Source organism: Varanus komodoensis, unplaced genomic scaffold (assembly GCF_004798865.1).
Source record: "Varanus komodoensis strain SLA01 unplaced genomic scaffold, ASM479886v1 scaffold1, whole genome shotgun sequence".
Taxonomy (NCBI): Eukaryota; Metazoa; Chordata; class Lepidosauria; order Squamata; family Varanidae; genus Varanus; species Varanus komodoensis.
This window is the reverse complement of record NW_025335268.1, coordinates 43,787,844-43,806,786: the sequence shown is the minus strand read 5'-3', so window position 1 is coordinate 43,806,786 and position 18,943 is coordinate 43,787,844. Positions and strand designations below refer to the sequence as shown.

Sequence of the window (18,943 nt, the reverse complement as noted above, 5' to 3'; positions counted from 1 at the left end):
GAAGGAAGGAAGGAAGGAAGGAAGGAAGGAAGGAAGGAAGGAAGGAATATATGAGACAAATGAATGATATGAACTAACTGGTTTAAGGCCAGAGTTAAGGCTAGTTTACTCTGGCTTAAGCTCTGCAGAGTCCATACATTGGAAGCTTTGACAGACATGCCTCATTATCCATATTGCAGGAAGAATCGTTCCTGCATTGACCCAGGCCTGTTGATTGCTTTCTGGTGGCAGGATGCATTAAGCAGTGGCTGATGAGGTCTTTTCTGGCTTAGTAGCTAAGAGGTTGCTAATGACTTAGCAACTACAGGTGTAAGCAACAAACAGGCCTTGTTGAGCTCACAGGTGGAGCCTTGTAATAATACCGTAAGGCTTATAGACTTTGTAAGGCAATACATAACCAGGATAGTGTGGGGTGTCCTTCTTGATCCCAGGTACTCCAACATCCCCTTTTGGACTTGGGCCTGTAAGAGCCAGAATACAGACAGGAAAAGTTGCAAGCAAGCACAGTATGTGATCGCAAGGTATTGTTACTGTTCATTGAAGGGCTCACATAGTTTTGGCATTAGGCTTAGCTCCTAGTTTAAGTGAATTTCCCTGGTTTTTGGAAAGAAAGTTATCATTACAGTTCCCCTAAAATAAATAATAAATGCTTTATACTTTGGACACACTGAAATGATAATAGTAGGTTAATACTTTTATAATGAATAACCACTGGTCAGTCACAAAGTACCAGCTTTTGAGTTATCCAGTACGCATCTTTGTGTTGAATGATAATAAGCTAGGGTTAATTGTAACTCCTATTAAAGGAAGGGTGTGGATCGCAAATGGAGACTGCATTTCTATTCTGACTTACTAGACAGTGATGAAAAAGAACTTGGATTTGAGAAAGAAAATATGGGAAGGCAATGGCTCCAGGAACTTGTCTGGCCCTATCATTAGGGCTATCATTAGGGCTGACGTGTGGGCAGCCTGTGTAGAGTTACAGTTTTTAGGAGCTGCCACTCCAACCTTCTGTCCTGTTTTTGGAAGTTTTCACTAAGGTTTACATCAAGACCTTAGGTACCTTTCCTTTCCCTCCCTGCCCCTTCCTTTCTGTGTTCTGTCAAACACAGTCAAATCTCCTTGCACAGCCATCATCCAGTAGCAGTTGATGCTTCCACTGCATACTGGGAAATGTTACAGTTTTGTTGCTGTGAATGTACCACCAGTGTTTTGAGTAGTAGAACACAGCTTTTCTTGTATCTGTTTAAAGGCTATTTAAATCCTACAAACCTATACTATATTTCTTCCCACTTCCCTGCGCTACACTTAAAAATATCCAGTCTTGTAAAGTGTTTTCCCTATGAGACATCTTTGATAACTTCAGGTACTTTGTGTAATTTTTTAAAATCTTATTATCGATAAAAGTATTCATGATGTGTTCATATTCTGAAAGAGTGGTATGTCATACTCCATGTGCCCTTTTTAATTGGAATATAGGTTGAGTTAATGTATGTGAAATAGTGGGCACTTTTTAGTCATTTATATGTGTGTATTTACTGATGAATCCGTGTAGATATACTGAGATATTCATGGTATTTCCATAGCACATTACTTCTCCCAAAAACATGGGGCAGGCAAGCTCCAAAGTTCCAGAATACCTGCAATTTGTAATGATCTTCAGAGAGCCACCACTGAGGGAGGCTTGGTTGATGGCGACAAGGAAGACGGCTGTCTCAGTGGTGGACCCCTGATTATGGAACCATTTCCCCACTGAGGCCTGTCCAGCACCAGCTCTGATATGTTTACCCTCTATGCTGAGCCATTTAATGCCTTTTACTGGCATATGGAATTATGGCAGCAGTGTTTCTCTTACCAGGTCTAGCTTATTGATAATGTTGTGATTATTCAAAAGATTTGAAGTTCTCTTTTTAATTTGGTACTGAATTTTGTGTTATTTTTATTGTATTTTACTGTTTTGTGTAAATTGTCATTAACCACCCAGAGAGCTCAGCGTTTGGTTGGAATAGAAATGAAATTACTACTACTATTACTACTACTACTAATAACAACAATAAAGGAGGGTCAAGAATATATTTAAGTTTAGAAAATGCACACTGAATTTCTTTTACTTTCTAAAGAAAAATGTCATTCAGAATCTTCCTAGCAGTGTTACAGTGCGCAATCTCTTATAATATGATTATAGGTACTATCTCAAATCTGTGTTTCCTTTCCACAGGAAGGCTTATGCACCTCTATGCTGTTTGTGTAGACTGTTTAGAAGGGGTTCACAAAATTATCTGCATAAAGTGCAAGTCTCGGTGGGATGGAAGCTGGCATCAACTGGGAACTATGTACACTTACGATATTCTAGCAGCTTCTCCTTGTTGTCAGGTTAGTATTCTGAAAGAGATTTGATCTTCATGAATTGATGTTAAGTGGTATAGGGCAGGGAAACAGTTTGGAAGAAAGATGATGAAGGTATGGGATATTATCGTTAAGATTCTAAGAGCTGTGCTGGTCAAACAAAAGGTCGGTCTGTTACAGTTTCCATTTTGGCAGTGCTCATCCAGATGCCTGTGGGAAGCCCACAAGCAGGGCAGGAATGTAATAGCACCCTTTTGCTTGCTGTAGAGATTTGGTGAAGATGCAGGCCAGAGGTACCTAAGGATCCAGGCTGATTCAGAATTTCATCTGACCAGTGGAGATCAGTGCTGTCAATGTTTCGCATACAGTTACCAATAAATATTTCATTTCCCCCTTTTTTCATTCAGTGTAATATTTCATTACTCTGAAAGCCAGTATGGCATAGTGATGGACTGGGACTAGGGCACCTGGGTTCAAGTCTCTACTTGGTCAAGAAAGTTTCAGGGGTTTTGGGCCAGTCACCAACTCTTAGCAGAACAGGGTTAGGTTTGTTGTGAGGATGAAAGAGAAAGAAGAGGACTTAACCACTCTAGGTTCCTTGCAAGAGGAAAAAATTAAACTCATTTGAGACTTTGTATTTTATATAATTCAACAAAAAGTTACAGTTGTAGAGGTAGTTGGATCTAGTTGGATCTAAAATATTTCAATGCTTGCGGTGGAACAAAAGAGTGGCTAATGAATCTTTGGGAAATAATCAAATTAATAAATTTAACTTCTTTGGAAATCAGCACTCACAAATGTATTGAAAACCCATGCAATTCTTTCAGTTCTGGAGAGAATGGTACCTGTCAATTTCAGGCAACAATCTGGCAGCTGTATTGTGAGCTAACTGAAGTTGCGATCAGCCGTCAAATGCAGCACCATGCATGATGTGTTGCAGTAGCTGTTCATAGGTGCTGCTGCATAATTGTGACCAGGCTCTCTCTGGGAGAAGCTGTAGCTGGTATAGCAGCCAAATCCAGTGAAAAGCATTCCCTGCCACATGGGTTATCGAGACCTCCAGTGACAGTGCTGGATCTGGGAAGAGCCCCAGAGGACAAACCTCAAAAGGGATAGTTTCACTCCAGGAATAGGTTGAGCAGTCTCACTCTGAACAGGTGAATTGCTGACTGTCAGATAATCAGAGAAACAAATCAAGTTAGAAGGGGTCTCCCGAGCCATCTAGCTCCAGCCTGCTCTGCTCATGAAATACCTACCATGTGCATGTCCAGCCTATCTTTGAATACCCTCACCGATGGGGCCTCAACCACCTCCCATTATATCTGGATTCAGTTTCAGTGTGTTGGCCCACATCCAATCCAGTACTCATTCCAGGCACTGATTCAGCAAGTGTAGATCCTATTTGTGGCACCTTAGTGGCATCTTTGGATTGCCTCCCTGATTAGCTTTGTGCAGAGGTGATTCTGTGGGATCCCATATCAAAATTAAGTAGGTCCAAACCATAGTGTTCCAACATGTGGGAGGTCCCCAGTGTGGTCTTCAACATATCCAGGGAGGGCTAGAAAACCTCCAGTCTGAATCTCTAGAGAGCCACTGTCTACCTACATTGACTGTATTGGGCTGGATGGAACAGTGGCCTGACTCGGTGTTAGGCGGCTCCCATGTGCCAATCAATAAAGTTTCCATCACAATGGGGCTTGTGCTTAGTTGTTAATACTTTTAATGTTTGGGCATATATACCTTCAGGCAAGTATGAAAGGTAGGTGTAGGTAAAAAGGTGTCTATATGTAGGATGTGGTGGTTTTCAAAGCTCTTGCTCAGCACTTCCCAGATGCTTGTTGCTCGGTCATGGTGTCTTAATACTGTCATCGTATTTCAGAGTGGCTTCTTTTGTCATCCATACCTGGAAAAAACAACCCATTGTGGTATGAAGGCCAGAACCAGAGACACGCTTGGCAAGAATGGCCGTTGCTGCTTTTGCCAAGTGGCTAGCCAGAGAGCTTCACTGGTAGCTGCCGTATTGCCCACCTCCTGCCTTCAGGATCCTTTTTGGAGCAGGAGCAGGCACTCCGCTGGGTGGCATTCAGGAGCTGCCTCTCTTGCAAGCAGGAGCAAGAACGGGGGGCAAGGGGGATAAGCCAGTGTGTTGCCCAGATTGTGTGCTGGTGCCCAACTGATTATCCTCCCTGCTGCTTGCATACACAGTGGACTCCTCTCAGGCATGTGGAGGGCAGCAGGGGAATCAACTGAGTGCAACTGCTTCTTTCTCCAGCTCCACCCAGCTGATTTCCCTGCTGCTGCCCAAGCGTGGGCTGGGCACTCCCTCCTGCTCCAGAAGCCTCCTTGGGGTCGGAGGCGAGGGTGCCTGATCAGTTCCCTTGCCTTTCCTGCCATGTTTCAGCACAGGTAGTCACATGCTGTGTCATAGTGAGCAAATGCCTGGGAGATGCATTTTCATGAGCAGGCAAACACGGTGTGATGCGTTTAGTATTCACTCTGTTTTATTTTCTTCTCTCACCCTCCCTCTGCCCCTTTACAGGCTCGACTGAACTGTAAACACTGTGGGAAACCTGTTATAGATGTACGTATTGGGATGCAGTATTTCTCAGAATACAGCAACGTTCAGCAGTGTCCACACTGTGGAAACTTGGACTATCATTTTGTGAAACCCTTTTCTTCGTTTAAAGTTCTGGAGGCTTATTGACAAAAGCTTTGCCATAGTAATAGCTATTTTATGAGTATTGTTCCTTTTATTTTACATATCTTTTATAAGATCTGTTCTGTGAGGGGAAGGGGGACCTATTTTTTTTCCTAACTGAAAGAAAGTGCAGCAGCTTTGTGTGATTGTGTATGTGTGTTCCTGTGTAGATAATGTGTCTTTAAGACCACATGATTTCAGTGAAGGTTGGTAATGGGGCAGCAGACTGTCTTTCCCACTCCACATTCGCTCAAGCAGAGAAAGAAAATTCAGTTCAGACTCTTGTTTTAACCAGGGCATAATCATGTCAAGACACAGAGAAGTTATGGAAAACCAGTATCTGGTTCTTCGTTTGTTTGGTTGATTTTGAGAGGAGGGGAAATCTTTGCTTGAAGTGGTGGAAAGGGAAATCGTGTGACGGCCTATCCAGATGGATGGCATATATCTTTAGGACATGATAAATTGGCTCTAGATGCAGGAGCACTAAGTGGTTTTTTCTGCCCTTGCTCCATTTGCTCAAGTATAGTTCAAGGCCTAGTATAACATGGGAGGAAGAGCGGGAGGAATACTGCAGGATCTGAAGTAGCATAATCTTCCGTTGATGAATCCACAAACCTCACATTTATGCTCAGATCCTCTCTGTGCATTTGCTATGTCTGAATGAGGTAGGTGATCATACTAGATGGCTGTGAAACCAACAGTTCTCTGAGATTGTTCCTGTGTGTGCCTCTTTCAGAAGATAAAACTCCTCATGTTTTTGTTCCCTGATGGATTTGTCATTGTCATTCCTGGGAGCAAGATCAGATCTTGATAGTATAAGTTGTGCTTGTTTTCCTCTGAAGAGGAAATCTAAATGTTGACAGATGAATGTAATGCGATGTCAGAAAATGCACTGTTAAAAAAAAAAAAACCTTATTTTTGCATAGTGTCTTCCTGGAGTATATATTTGATAATCATAGTTGCTCTCACTGACAGATCATACTGTTTCCACTAACATTATAATTCTAGCAGTCAGGGAAGTTGCTTCTACCAAAACAAGCTTGAGATCTTAATAAGTTGTGTTATTTCAGCTTATTTGCAGGCATTTAGGCTTTCTTGTGGTGTGGAGAAAGATGATTATGCTCACTGAAAATCTGTGATGATGAATAGGGTATCAGCATCAGAACTATTCTTGTGCCGTTATTTTCATTTTGGTTTGATTCTTCTCTCTCCTTGCACTGTGGTGGTAAAGGAGGTATAAAGTAAAGGGATTCCATAGTTTCATGTGATTTACCAGGCTGCCATTGTGTGAATAAGTTGGGAGATTGCACCTTTACTGTAGATGGAGAGAGCTACACTAAAACAAAGTGCTACATTTTAAAGAACATAACCTTTAACTATAGCCGTTATCATAGACACAACCCAGAATGTACTAGCAATTCACATTTTGGTCACATATCCTGTGAAAAAAATTTCTGGGGCAGGCATACCTTGCAATGGTATGCATGTATGTAGGGTCATGTATAAACAGGCATGGTGGAATCAGCTAGCCTGCCTTTTCATGGCAGAAGGAAGGTTCCAAAGTACTGGTTAGCTTTATGGAAGGGACTGGCACTAACTCTTTCAACAGTGTCCCACTGTTGCAGTAGCACTTTGTGAGTGCTGCTGTTAGAAAAAGGCAAGCCTGAAGCCCCCTTGGGGTCTTGAAAATTGTTCCATGTTTTTGGAATCTGCCCTTGAACCTAGGTGTATGAAGGTAGATTATAACTTATTTTAAAACATCTTTTTAAAAATGGCACTTTGATGTAACATGTAAAACATTGATTTTTGCAATCAGTGAGATTTATTAACAAAAATGCACAAGGATTTGTATTTTGATCAGTGTCATTGTTCGCTTATCAGTGTTTTTGTGCAAGGCTTTTTTCTTAAAGGAAGAAAATGTTAAATCTTTGGAAACTTGGTAGTCTTGAGTATTGTTTTTATGTACAGATCTCTCGACATTAGTAATGAGTAATTTACTTGAAAATGGAGTACAGCTTTATGAGACTATATTCATAAAATTATTTCCTAAGAAGAGTGGATAGCGTTATTTTCTCTAAGTTAGCTGTAAGGGCCAAATAGGACATTATATTGGAGATGTATTATTGGGTCTCCCCGTGTAATGTTCTTTCCTAGCAACAGCTGCATGTATGTGTGGCAATTTGTAATGGAGAACAGCAAGTTAGTGGTGGGATCTAGCCTTCCCCAGTGGTTTCTGGAGGTGATACTAGCTTCAATAGGAAATGCATACAGGTACAGCAAGGGTGTCTGTAGGTGTTATGCTCCTTAGCTAATAGCAGGTGTGGAACATGGTTAATTTGGATGGGGAGAGAATGTTATACACCACTGCATGCAATGCAGCCCTAGTCAAAATCTCTCACCCCAAGCTGCTTCTGGAAGAAAATTATTTGGGGTGATCTAATCACAGTCCTCCAATGTACGTTCTAGATTAACCTTAAGCCATTGACTGCCACCCAGTAAACTGTAATATGCATGTAATCAATGTGGCCCCTATATTGGCTTATAGACTGGCTGAGTTTGCACAGCTGACAGCCCACCCTGGAAAGAAGCTGTGATTTCATATGCAGCTACCAAGACAACAGCAAAGTGAAAAATCAACATATTTGTAGCCTCGCTTTGTCCGTCTCCATGGATGTTGCTTCTTGCACTTTGACAGGAGACATTTACCAGGACAGTGACCAGGCAAGTTTTTACATTTTGGCTAGTCAAACTTCTGAAATACTGATCCAAAAAACATTTTTTTTTAAATTTGTGAAAATGTTTGCACAGTTTTCTGGTGCCTAAAAGATAAATTATTTTTAAAAAGGAGACGAAGCAGTGATGGCCACTCCAGTGTGCTGCTTGAGCTCTTTGAGGGGGCCATCGCTGGCTCTCACTGGGAGACATTGTGAAAAGTCCCCAAAAGTAGGTGCATGTGTGTGAAAGTGGTGGCTGTGACTGTGGCAAGTGGTTACCATCGGAGTGAAGACAGGAAGCCATGGATGTTGTCCCAGAGTGATGTTTGGGCATCAACAGAGAGGCTCTTATTTGTTGGAGATACAGGTGAGCTCAGCAAGAGCAGCACTCTCTTGCTGAGTGGCTCATTCACAACCTCTCTGGACCCACAATAGATTGGTTTTCCAGGCTTGGACAATATGACAATCCATTGTGCCCAGCAACTTCTAGAACAAACCATGAGGATCTTGTTGCTCCAGAGCCAGTCACTGTACAAGAAGCACTCCAGATTCGTGTAACATGACATCCCATTGTGTTAGCTACTCATGAGGGGTTGCCATGTCATGTGAACTCATTGTATAGTTTAGCAAAATACAGTTTCCTGATAGGGGAACCCTCCAATGTACTTACGACAAGAAAGAATTGAAAAGAAGTTACACGTCCTCCAAAGAATGCAAAAAAATAATAAAGCACATGGTATAATGTCTGATAAAATAGGTCTTCTGCTTAATTTAAAATGTCCCATCCCTGAAAGAGCCTTAACTGCTTGCACAGCATACAAAGTACTATGTATTATATTTAAAATAATGCTACTTAGAATTCTAACTTTCAAGGATACTCACTTTAAAAATGTTCTTAATTACTCAAGACAAGTCAAGTATAATTAAATATTTACTTGCTTTCAGCTGATTTGGATATTTATGTGCAAGCATTTTGAGATGCTATTTATCTTGCAGTTGGCATACTGCATATAATTTTGCCATTTTGCATGGATTTCAGATCATGTTGCCCTGACCTTTTTGCATAAGAAGAATGCTGATAGCTCTATAACGATATATTTACTGCTTGAGGCCTGAAGTTCATTCTGAGCTTGCATCTTTGCTTGAGATCTGATTAATCACTATGTGTATTAATCATAAAAAAGCTGATACTGCATCTGTGGGCATACTTTATGCACCTGCTGAAATGCATAGATGGCAGGCATTTCTGTTCTGCAGGTTGTACATTCAAGGCTCTTCTCAGAAGATCACTTTGAGGATGGGACGGAGGGTTCGCCAGGCCACCTCTCAGCATGGACTACCAGGGAGCACTATTCTTGTAGCCATCAGGCTCTCCATACACTTTTCATAGCTTTGGGTTGACAGGAGGCTGGACTGGGCTATTAGGGTGTCAGTTCCTACCAGAGGGTAATTGGGGCTTAAATCAGAAGGGCAGGACTACATTTGACCATGAAAAGAGATTCAGTCCAAAGAAGTGTTAATGTTTGTGGTCTGGGAAGTGGTATAGTATAAGTTAAATTTGCCTTTAATAAATAGGTAAAGTTAAGGAACTAGTCTGGAATCCCAAGCCTGAACTCTTCTAATGCCTTGTTTTCCTTTATGACAAGGATAATTTCTTTTACAGCACTCTGTTGCACATGTCTAGCATCCCTCAGTATTGAAAAAAATGGAGCAACAACTCTCATGTGGAGCTCATTCTGTTTGTTGGATCTGGCTATATGCACGTTGGGGCATATGGGATGTAATGGTTATGTTTCCATGTCAGCCAAGCTCTCTCTGCAGAAGTGTTTTTGTTTGGGTAGCCAAGTAGAAAGAGAATTTACAGAAATGTTGGTTGTTCTTAAAGGACATATGTAGGGTAAGGGACTAAACCAAGAATTGTGCTGAGAGATGGAAAGCAAGAGAGAGAGATCAGTAAAAGGTATAATTGGGCCTTGTGTGCTACAATGTCTTGCACATGAGAGCATTTCATTATTTTCTAGTAAAGAAAAATCATAAACAGTTTCTTTGCTTTAGCTGATTTTTAATACCACATACAACTGTCTAATGTATGTTAGCATCAAAGTGAACCTTGTTTGTCTAGAACCCAAGTTATTTTTGAAATATTAAAAATGCCTCCCAAAGGCAATTTTCCTTGGTTGACAAAGATCTGAATTGTACTAGCTTTTTTTGTTGAATTGCTTGACATAATGCATTTCGGTTGGATTGGCCAACTGGTGGGCCGCAAATTGCTTCTGGACCTTTCCCCCTTGCCAGGCCGAGTCTGCAGGGCATAGCGTTTCTCCTCACCTCTCCTTCATGCAATTCCTGCTCCTATTTCCTGACAGGAAGAGTGCCTGCCAGGTAAGCAGTGGCTACCTTTGACCTATGCAGTGTTACTTCCTGAACAGCTTCACACGTGGTATGTTGTACTAGCCAGGCAAAAATCAGTGTGCAAGAGAGATATATATTGTACTGTACCTAGAAAATATTTCTTCCATTCTGAAATCTCTGCAATTTTGCCCATGCTATTGAACTTCGGGTTGTTCCACATTTGGGAATTTTACTTTTCTACCAGAATTAACTTTAGTATACAGTAGAAAATAAGCTGTTAAATTCTTTCATCTCACCAGGAAAGGTTTTTTTCCCCTGGACATGAGGATGCTTTTATTTACTGAGGTACCTGTATTAAAAAGATATACCAACAGTTATGACAGAAAACTGTATTTAGGATGCACACACATATCCCTCTAACAAAATGAAAATACTGTTTGTTAGCTACAAATAGAAGCTGACTGCTATTGCTGTAAAATATATTCAGATGGTAATACACCTAAATTCAGCCCTTTCTAAGGAAAAAGGAAAGCAAAATGCACAGATGGGCCTAAGCAGTGTAATACCAGCATAATTTTAAATATCAGAGCCATACTTCAATCTGTGGCCACAAACAAACATGGGCATATTTAGGGTGCATATTTAGACAAAAATGGCCTACACATTTCAGTACTTCCCAGTGTAGGACGTTCTCTTCCTGTCTAAACATGCAGAGGATCGCCTCCCTAAAACTTAAGTGCACCTAAGACTGTGTTGGATCGTGGCCTTTGCTGAAAATGTAACATATAAGTGATTTTTTGTGAGCAAGGTTTGAGGCAACATGTGATTCTGTCAGTGTGTTCTTTTGATAGGAAGACATGTAGCAAGTTTATCTTCATTTCTCTCTGATTTTTATGTACGAGGTATTCAAGGGCAAAGTGTTGTGAGGCCACAATACCAGCCATATTACATTTGTCAGAAAAAAGCCTTTTTTCCAAAAAAGAAACAAAGCCCAGTTTTGGATTGCACTTTTGCAGGGGAAAGAATATGTACATAACAAATGAATGTTGATGAAATTTAATTGGTTATGCCATTTTTGTGTGGTGTTCCGTTTTTTGGTTGTGATTTCTCTGTATTAAAATAATAAATCTCAGTGGATTGTGTTTGTGGTTGTTTTAAACAGATGCAAATAGGAGCACACAACATTGTATAGAATTGTTTGGTATTGTACCATCAGCCTAATGTCACAGTCTGAGCCTGCTTAGATACTTTTTGCTATATTCACATTCTTATCTCACTCTTCCTCCAAGTATTTCAGAGAAGCGTTCATAGGACTGTCCCATTTTATCATGATAAGAATCCTGTGGTGTGAGAGGATAACTGACCCAAGATAACCCATGAAGCTTCACTGCGGAGATGATTTGATCATACCAGTAATCACATTGGAACCAGTTACTAGGAATTAAGTTACAACTTAAGTCACAGGATATGTTTACTATTGCAGCTGTGGTCAGAGTGCCTAGAACCTTATCAGAAGCACTTGAATTCCTCCTCCTCCTCCTCCTCCTCATCATCATCATCATCAACCCCCCCCCCTTCTATGCTGAAGCTCTTTGGACAGTTCACAGGAATTCTTTGTTTTCTGCAGTCACAATAATAAAAATACAACATGAAATACAAATGCAATAAAATGCAACTGAGCATTTGAATATTCAAAATTGAAAACACTAGATGTGAAGCAATAAGAACAATTGCAATATTGTATTGATCTTAAAAGCTGCAATGGTAGGTAAAAGAGTTCATAGATGTGACTATTGTATTGAGAAATGGATCGGTTGACTATAGGAAAGAACAAGAGTTTGTGGAATTCCAGAAGTGTAACTTAAGAACTGTTTGCTCCACAGGAAGCATAATCTTAATGATCCAGTGCATCAAATTGCAATGAGGTGTTGGGGAAGGGAGAATACTGAGGAAGTTACTAACAACTACAGATTAAAGATGTATGAGAGAACATGGAAGCATAATTCCAAAATATATCAGGATTTTTAAAAAGAGATGATATTTTGTGAGTGCTTATATCATAGAAGTTTTCTCACATGACTCTGGAACGGAATTCCATATGAATGCTTTTGCCTCAGAAGGGTTCCTCAGTAGAGGGTTTCCATGTTCTACTGAATTGAGGGAAAAAAAGCAACATCTTTAATTAGTGAGATTATTCATACAAGTCAGTGGCCACTTTCCCATTCAACACTTTCTGGCTGAATGTGTTTTGCAGAGCAATGTCTCCCCAGAATTATATCCTATTAAGTGTTATGGGACTTACTTCCCAGTAAGTTTGTTACCTTAGAGCCTGATTAATGTCCGTGTGTTTAAAAAGATGTGAATGATGTATAATTGTATGTATTTAGGTAACTATGAGCTACAAGGGAGAAGCATTCCCAGTTATAAGATGCCTTCCCAAGACGACCTGCCTGGATTGTTCCATTTTTGGTTACATACGAAGACACCTCTCTTAAATACTTTAGTTGTTAGATCTTATAATTGAATGTTTAAATTCCTATAGGATGTGAAAATGGCTGGTTTCTGAGCTGATTATTTTTATTGTTGTATGTTGTTATTGTGTTTTTATTCTTTTGCCATTGTGTGATCTGCCCACGGAATTATTGTTACTGGGCAGACTAAAGAAAAATAAGGGAGCTTGCTTGTGAATAACCCAATCTTCAGAGAAAGAAGTTGTTGCAGTATCAGATGGAAAGGAAGATATTTTTGAACATCAGGAAGGCCAGGACAGGCATCTGTAAAAAAAGATGGACATCTATAGATGTGTGAAAATAGTTTTGGATTAACTCCCTAAGAATTGCTATATAGCTGATAAATCATGCATGTATAAATGTAGAAGGAAACTTCTGGATCAGTGAACAGGAAGCATATTGTGTGGTCTCACATGCTGTGATCATCTACAGCTAAATCGCCATGCAACCTCGCCTGTCTTGTGGCTCTGTTCCTACAATTTGTTTAAATCTTGGATTTATAACAAAATAGTATTTTTAAGGTGGGTAATGGCAAAAATGCTGAAAAAGCCAATAGTAGAACCTTTTGGACTATCAGACTTGGGTAAATTGGATTTAAACATCCTTACTATAAGAGGAAAAATTACTCATTGAAATATAGCTAAAATCAGTTGCTTCCTTTTGATTAATAGGAGATATCTCAAATCTTCTGTAGTAGTACTGCTTTGCGTTATCCTAGTCTACACAATACTGCAAGGATTCTTTGGCTATCTTTTGTGAAGCATTGTTTAGACAATTCTTAAAACACTTCCCTAAATCAACGTTAAAACCCAACTCATCCTCATGTCATTCTTGATTCTTTGCCATCCTCCTAGTACCTTTAGGCCTAAGGAAGAACATCCATTGTTATAAACAACATGCAGTGTAGTTTATAAAGTCCATACTGCTCAATTTGCAGTGGAGATAAATCCAGTGGGTTAGATCCAGTGATTGCTCTTCTATCAGTGGAACAGAAATTGGTGGACTGGACTTTTCTGCAGTCCTTCGTGTTCTTCCAGAAATAGAAGATTTGGAAGTATGTGAGGGCTGCAAATAGGAGAGCAAGAAGATTTCCGCTCATGTAATGTTGGATTTAACACATTGTAATCATACTCAAGAGAACAGTACAGTGTAGATCACATGAGGGAACTGCCTTGTGACTGTTATTAACAGCCTTTTCACCCAAAGAAATAGTTTGTTGGCATATATGTACCTGTTACCATGTGTGTACCTGATGCTTTCTTCCATATTTACTGATAAAATCAAGGCCACTGTTTCATACCAATTTTAGAACTAGTTAGTAGCTTGTCTCACAGTGTGAAGGAAATGCCATCATGGGAACTATAACCAGAAAGCACTGGCTGCACACCTTTCACCTATGCAAAGGGTTTATGCCATAGTAGTTTCAGGTCTACTTACTGCTCATGCAACTCTTCCTTTGCCCAAGCTAGTTAAGATGTTTGCTAATGTTACATTGAGAGCCTTACTGTGAAGTCATCTGTTATGAATACATTCTGCCCAGGGAATGGCATGATCATAACAGTGAGAGCCAAGCGAAAGATGATGTGCAAATCCATGATTAGCGTCTCCCTTGTGTGTGTTTAAAAAGTAATAGCTGTGGGGCCTTGGATTGGATTGAGACCACAACAGCGTGGCAGTGGATAATTACACCATGTTTCTAGTTCAGATCCACCAAAGGTCTTAATTTTCTTCCAGGGAAAACTTTCAGGTATTGTGTGTTCTTTTAAGTTTCCTCTTGCAGGCATATAGTTTCTGACCAAATAGAAGAACCCACTATATTTGATTAGTGTCCCCCTCCCCCCACTGAAGCTGTCCACATTTAGAGGCAGTAGTTAAGTTCGTTAGGGACAAGGTGAGCACATTGGCATCAACTGCTCATGTGGATTGCTCTTACTGGAGAAATAGTACTGAAATGTGGACCATTTAAACTGGCAGACCTCTTCACCCTGATTGAAAGCGCTGGGTGTATAGAGGCCCCTACTTACATTTTCTAATATATTTATTGAACATATTTCCAATTGCAGAAAAATGGGTTACACCACACAACTTAAGTTTCATGGTCATGTTAGACCTGTTGTGATTTGTGGGCTCAGCATTCTGGAACGTTTTGAATAGTTCCCAAATGGGCTTCTATCAGATCTGTTTCTATTAGACTGTGGGAGAGAATCAATTGCATCAGTCAGGATTTTGGTAATTTGACATGGTGCTGAAGAAAAAAAGTCGCAAATGCAAATTGCATTTGGCAGACCATTTATGGGGACTCACAGTAAATATAGTGGCAATTTAAATGTACCAATATATTTCTATTCTCCCCAGTATTGGGCTAGTATTAGGCTAATAGAAATTATTATGGATAGGAAAGTAGGCTAATGAGAGTACTGATTGCAGATTGTAGCCAAAGAGACATACCAAATACAGTTCAGGTTAAGCGAGAAGGCTCAGTATGTCAGCTAGGAAAACAAAGGTTTCTGCTCATAGTTTTCCATTATTCAGTTACTGGTTCTAATGATGACACAGAGAAACATTTGCACACTCTTAAGTTACGGTATTTAGGTGTGTGTTCATTTTGAAGGGGAAGACAGCCTTAGAAAACATACAGCGTAACAGTGCAGAAAACAAGTGTCAAGTTGCTTTAAATTTTTTAAAGTGTTCGAAAGCCACTTTCCTAAAATAAAAGAGCTTGGTATTCCTGGATGTTTGCAGCCAGCTCTCCACACTTCCTATTTTGGTAGATGGCTTCATTATTGAATTTAGTTTTGTATGGTGTAAAGGGCCATACATACCAAAGTCATTCATAAAGCATCCCCACCCGGCTTCCAACAATAGCATCTGCCAGCACCAGCAGTGTTACACCCTACTATTGAAACTAAGAAAATAGCAGCTTTGAGAGATTAAGGCGATGAATCACTTGCCTGTGGAGATCAAGGTATGAAACCTGCTTCTGCTGTTGTGTCCTTATTCAAACATTCGCTGTTTCCATGGATAGGTCAGGTGTGGTGCATTTGGGCCTCCCAGGAGCTAACAGGTGTTTGGAACTTAGGTGAACAAACAGGTACTGCGTTCAGGTCAGGGATTCAAAATGAATGATGATAAAGCCTAGGCCCAACTTCATAAATACTAGCACAATTTTGCGTTAGCTTTTTCAAGGCAATGCGCATGGTTCGTTAACCAGGATTGTTAATTCTGAATATGAGCAAAGGGTAGCACTGGAGCTGATGCCACAAACTGAAAATGGGTTTAACAAGTATTCCTTCTCTTTGGGAAATCTTTGGATTGGGTTTTGGTAAGAGAGTCCTTGTGATTTTGAACAGAACATTTTCAACTGTTTCACTGGTTTCTGGTTTGCAGTAACCTTTGGGGAAAACCATGATAATTGAATGGATACAGAACTGTTAGAACTAATAGGAGAGGCACCCTGAGACGAGTTTAGAGCAGGTTTAAGAGTCTCCACTTCTGCTAGTAGATAATATGGAATAGTTACATGCAGTTCCTACAGTAGAAAAACAGTTTCAGCTGTCCCTGACCTTTCCTAGGCTCGAGTTTTCCTTCATCATGGAGGTTTCTGGGGCACACCAAAACTGGTACAAGTAGCAAGGTAGATGATGTGACTCACAATTTCACAGGACAGCTGCTAGACAATCTATTCTTGCAGATTTGCTCTCTGGTTAATGTAAAAAGCTTCTGTATCTTGTAGGCCAAGGCAGTTATTCCGGCATGGAGAAGCGTCCAGGTGCCATTTCCACCACAGAACCAAGTTTGCTGGCTATCATGTTCTCCATGACTTCTTTACTATTCTTACTTCTCTTTTGGGTATGATGATTTATTCTGGTTTGACAAGGAACAATTGATGCTTGATTTTTGGTTGATTTTTCTCCATTGCATACAAAGTTGCATACAAAGTTTCTTCTTTTTTACTTTATCTCCACAGATAAAATCAAAATGGCTGGAGTGGTGTCTCTGCATTCATGCACACATGCTGTTTAAAGTAGGAACAATATTCTAACATCTGCTGGACTCCATAAACTGGAGCTGAACCCAGAAAAATAAGGCGAGAATGAAAATTAAATATCCTTCTGTGAAGGCTTTCAATGTCTTGCTCAGGAATAGCCTTTCTCAACAAGTAAAAACTGAAGCCAAATGCTAAAATCCTACCTTTCTTCTTGTTTGCTGGATCTTGGTGCTGCAGAAACTGTTTTGCAACTTGACCCATCTGACACTCTAGCACAGTCAGAGAACCCCAATAAGGCCTCTACCTTTTTATATTTTCTCAGCTCCACCAGGTTCCCAGCCCCACCTGCATAACACACAAAGCCCTGAGGCCTCTTGAGGCACTGCCACAGACTTCTGTTGTTTGACCTCTTTGTTCTAGACAGGCCAGTGGCCTTATTTTGTACTTCCCTCTTGAAATCAGTGCAATATATGCACTGAGGCAATGCTAAAGGTTACAGTGCATGCAAGCTGCTCTGCAGTGAACTGGCTATCCCCTTAAATATATACTGCCCTATTTTTCAACTACTCTTATGATGAATTATCATTATTATTCTTTCTATAGAACCATTGTTGGCATGAAGTCATCCAGATTGGTTCCAATACTCATGCCTATTTAAAAAAAAAAGTTACAGCTACCATTTTACTGAGTCAGCGTTTTCATTGATTTAGCCCAGGCATGTCCAAAGTCTGCCCCGGGGGCCAATTGTGGCCCGTTTTCAAATTTTGAGTGGCCCGCAGCCTCTTCTCCCCGCCGGCTCAGCCTGTCACTCATCCACTGGCTGGCGTTTTTCCCTTCACCGCACAGCGGTTCCCGCAGCTGTCCCCTGCTGCCTCCTGCTCCTTCAAGGCTGGTGGTTATATTTCACCAGAAGATGATGATGATGATGATGATGATTATAACATTTCTATGACGCCCCTTGCCGAAACCTCGGGGCGGCTTACAACATGATAAAATACATTGAAATACAATAGTACATAATAAATTACCATTAAATACAAAAATACAAAAAATACATTGATTTACAAATATAAAATTAAAATTATCAGTATAAAATAAAAATATAGGAGGAGAAAGAGAAGGAAGAAGAAGTTAACCTGGCCAGATCATATGTTTTAACAATTGAAATGATGTTTAAATAAAAAGGTCTTTACCTGGCGCCGAAAAACCAGTAACGACGGTGCCAGGCGGACCTCTTTGGGGAGTGAATTGCATAGGTTGGGCGCCACCGCAGAGAAAGATGGCAGTAGACCTGAGTCAGCACTCTCGCCACATGACCCTTGTGACACAAGGCTTGTGTGCCCATTTCTAAAATGGCGACTGTAACTAAAGAAAGGAAAGTTGACAGCGAGGGCCGCCACTTCCAGGACAAGTGGAAATTGGAGTATTTTTTCACTGAAATACGAAACAACTGTGTCTGCCTAATTTGCCAAGAGACTGTGGCTGTTATCAAGGAATTCAATATCAAGAGGAACTACTAGACAAAGCATGCTAACTACAACAAGCTAACTGGGAACGTATGTGGCGAAAAATTGAAGGAACTGGAAGCTGCTTTAACGGCACAGCAGCGCTTTTTCACAAGAGCCCGTGAGTCAATGAAAATGCCACAAAGGCGAGTTATGAGGTGGCAACGCTGATTGCCAAGCACTGCAAACCTTTTACTGAGGGTGAATTTATTAAAGACTGTGTGATGAAAATGGTGGAGAAAATTTGTCCTGAGAAGAAGCAAGAGTTTGCCAATGTTTGCCTGGCTCGTAACACTGTGGTATGGAGAACTGAAGATGTTTCATCTGATATTCAGTTTGACTTTTTTTCGTTAGCCTGCGACAAAAGCACGGATGCATCTGACACCGCTCAGTTATTTATTTTTTTTGAGAGGAGTGGACAATGACATGAACGTGAGTGAAGAGCTACTTGACCTCCAGAGCCTTAAGGACCAAACAAGAGGAACAGATTTATTTGTTTCTGTTTGTTCCTCTGTAGATGACATGAAACTACCATGGAATAAAGTCACTGGGATTATTACGGATGGCACACCTGCCGTGGCTGGTGAGCAAAGTGGATGATCAACCCTAGTCTGTAACAAAGTCAGCGAAGAAGGAGGCAAAGCTATAAAACTCCACTGTATTGTTCACCAACAAGTTCTCTGTGCCAAACATCTGAAATATGATCATGTTATGAAACCGGTGATGAAGGCTATTAATTATATTCTCTCCAAAGCCCTGTGCCACCACCAGTTTCAACAGTTTCTACTCGACATCCAGGCTGAATACGGAGATGTTGTATATCACAACGA

General features: G+C 40.5%; 1 protein-coding gene across 6 annotated transcripts in view; it reads left to right on the top strand.

Annotated features, from left to right (window-relative positions):
• HECA (hdc homolog, cell cycle regulator) overlaps positions 1 to 17,399 on the top strand; it is a 35,152-nt gene extending 17,753 nt beyond the window's left edge. Inside the window, exons 3-6 of one of the 6 annotated variants that reach the window (XM_044423541.1) lie at positions 2,219 to 2,373; positions 4,886 to 4,927; positions 16,354 to 16,469; positions 16,588 to 16,651. In XM_044423541.1, the coding sequence (XP_044279476.1) occupies positions 2,219 to 2,373; positions 4,886 to 4,927; positions 16,354 to 16,440 (284 nt within the window). In that variant the 3' untranslated portion in view covers positions 16,441 to 16,469; positions 16,588 to 16,651. The other 5 variants (XM_044423548.1, XM_044423537.1, XM_044423551.1 and 2 more) reach the window with 5 other exon arrangements.
• The last annotated feature ends 1,544 nt before the right edge of the window (positions 17,400 to 18,943 follow it).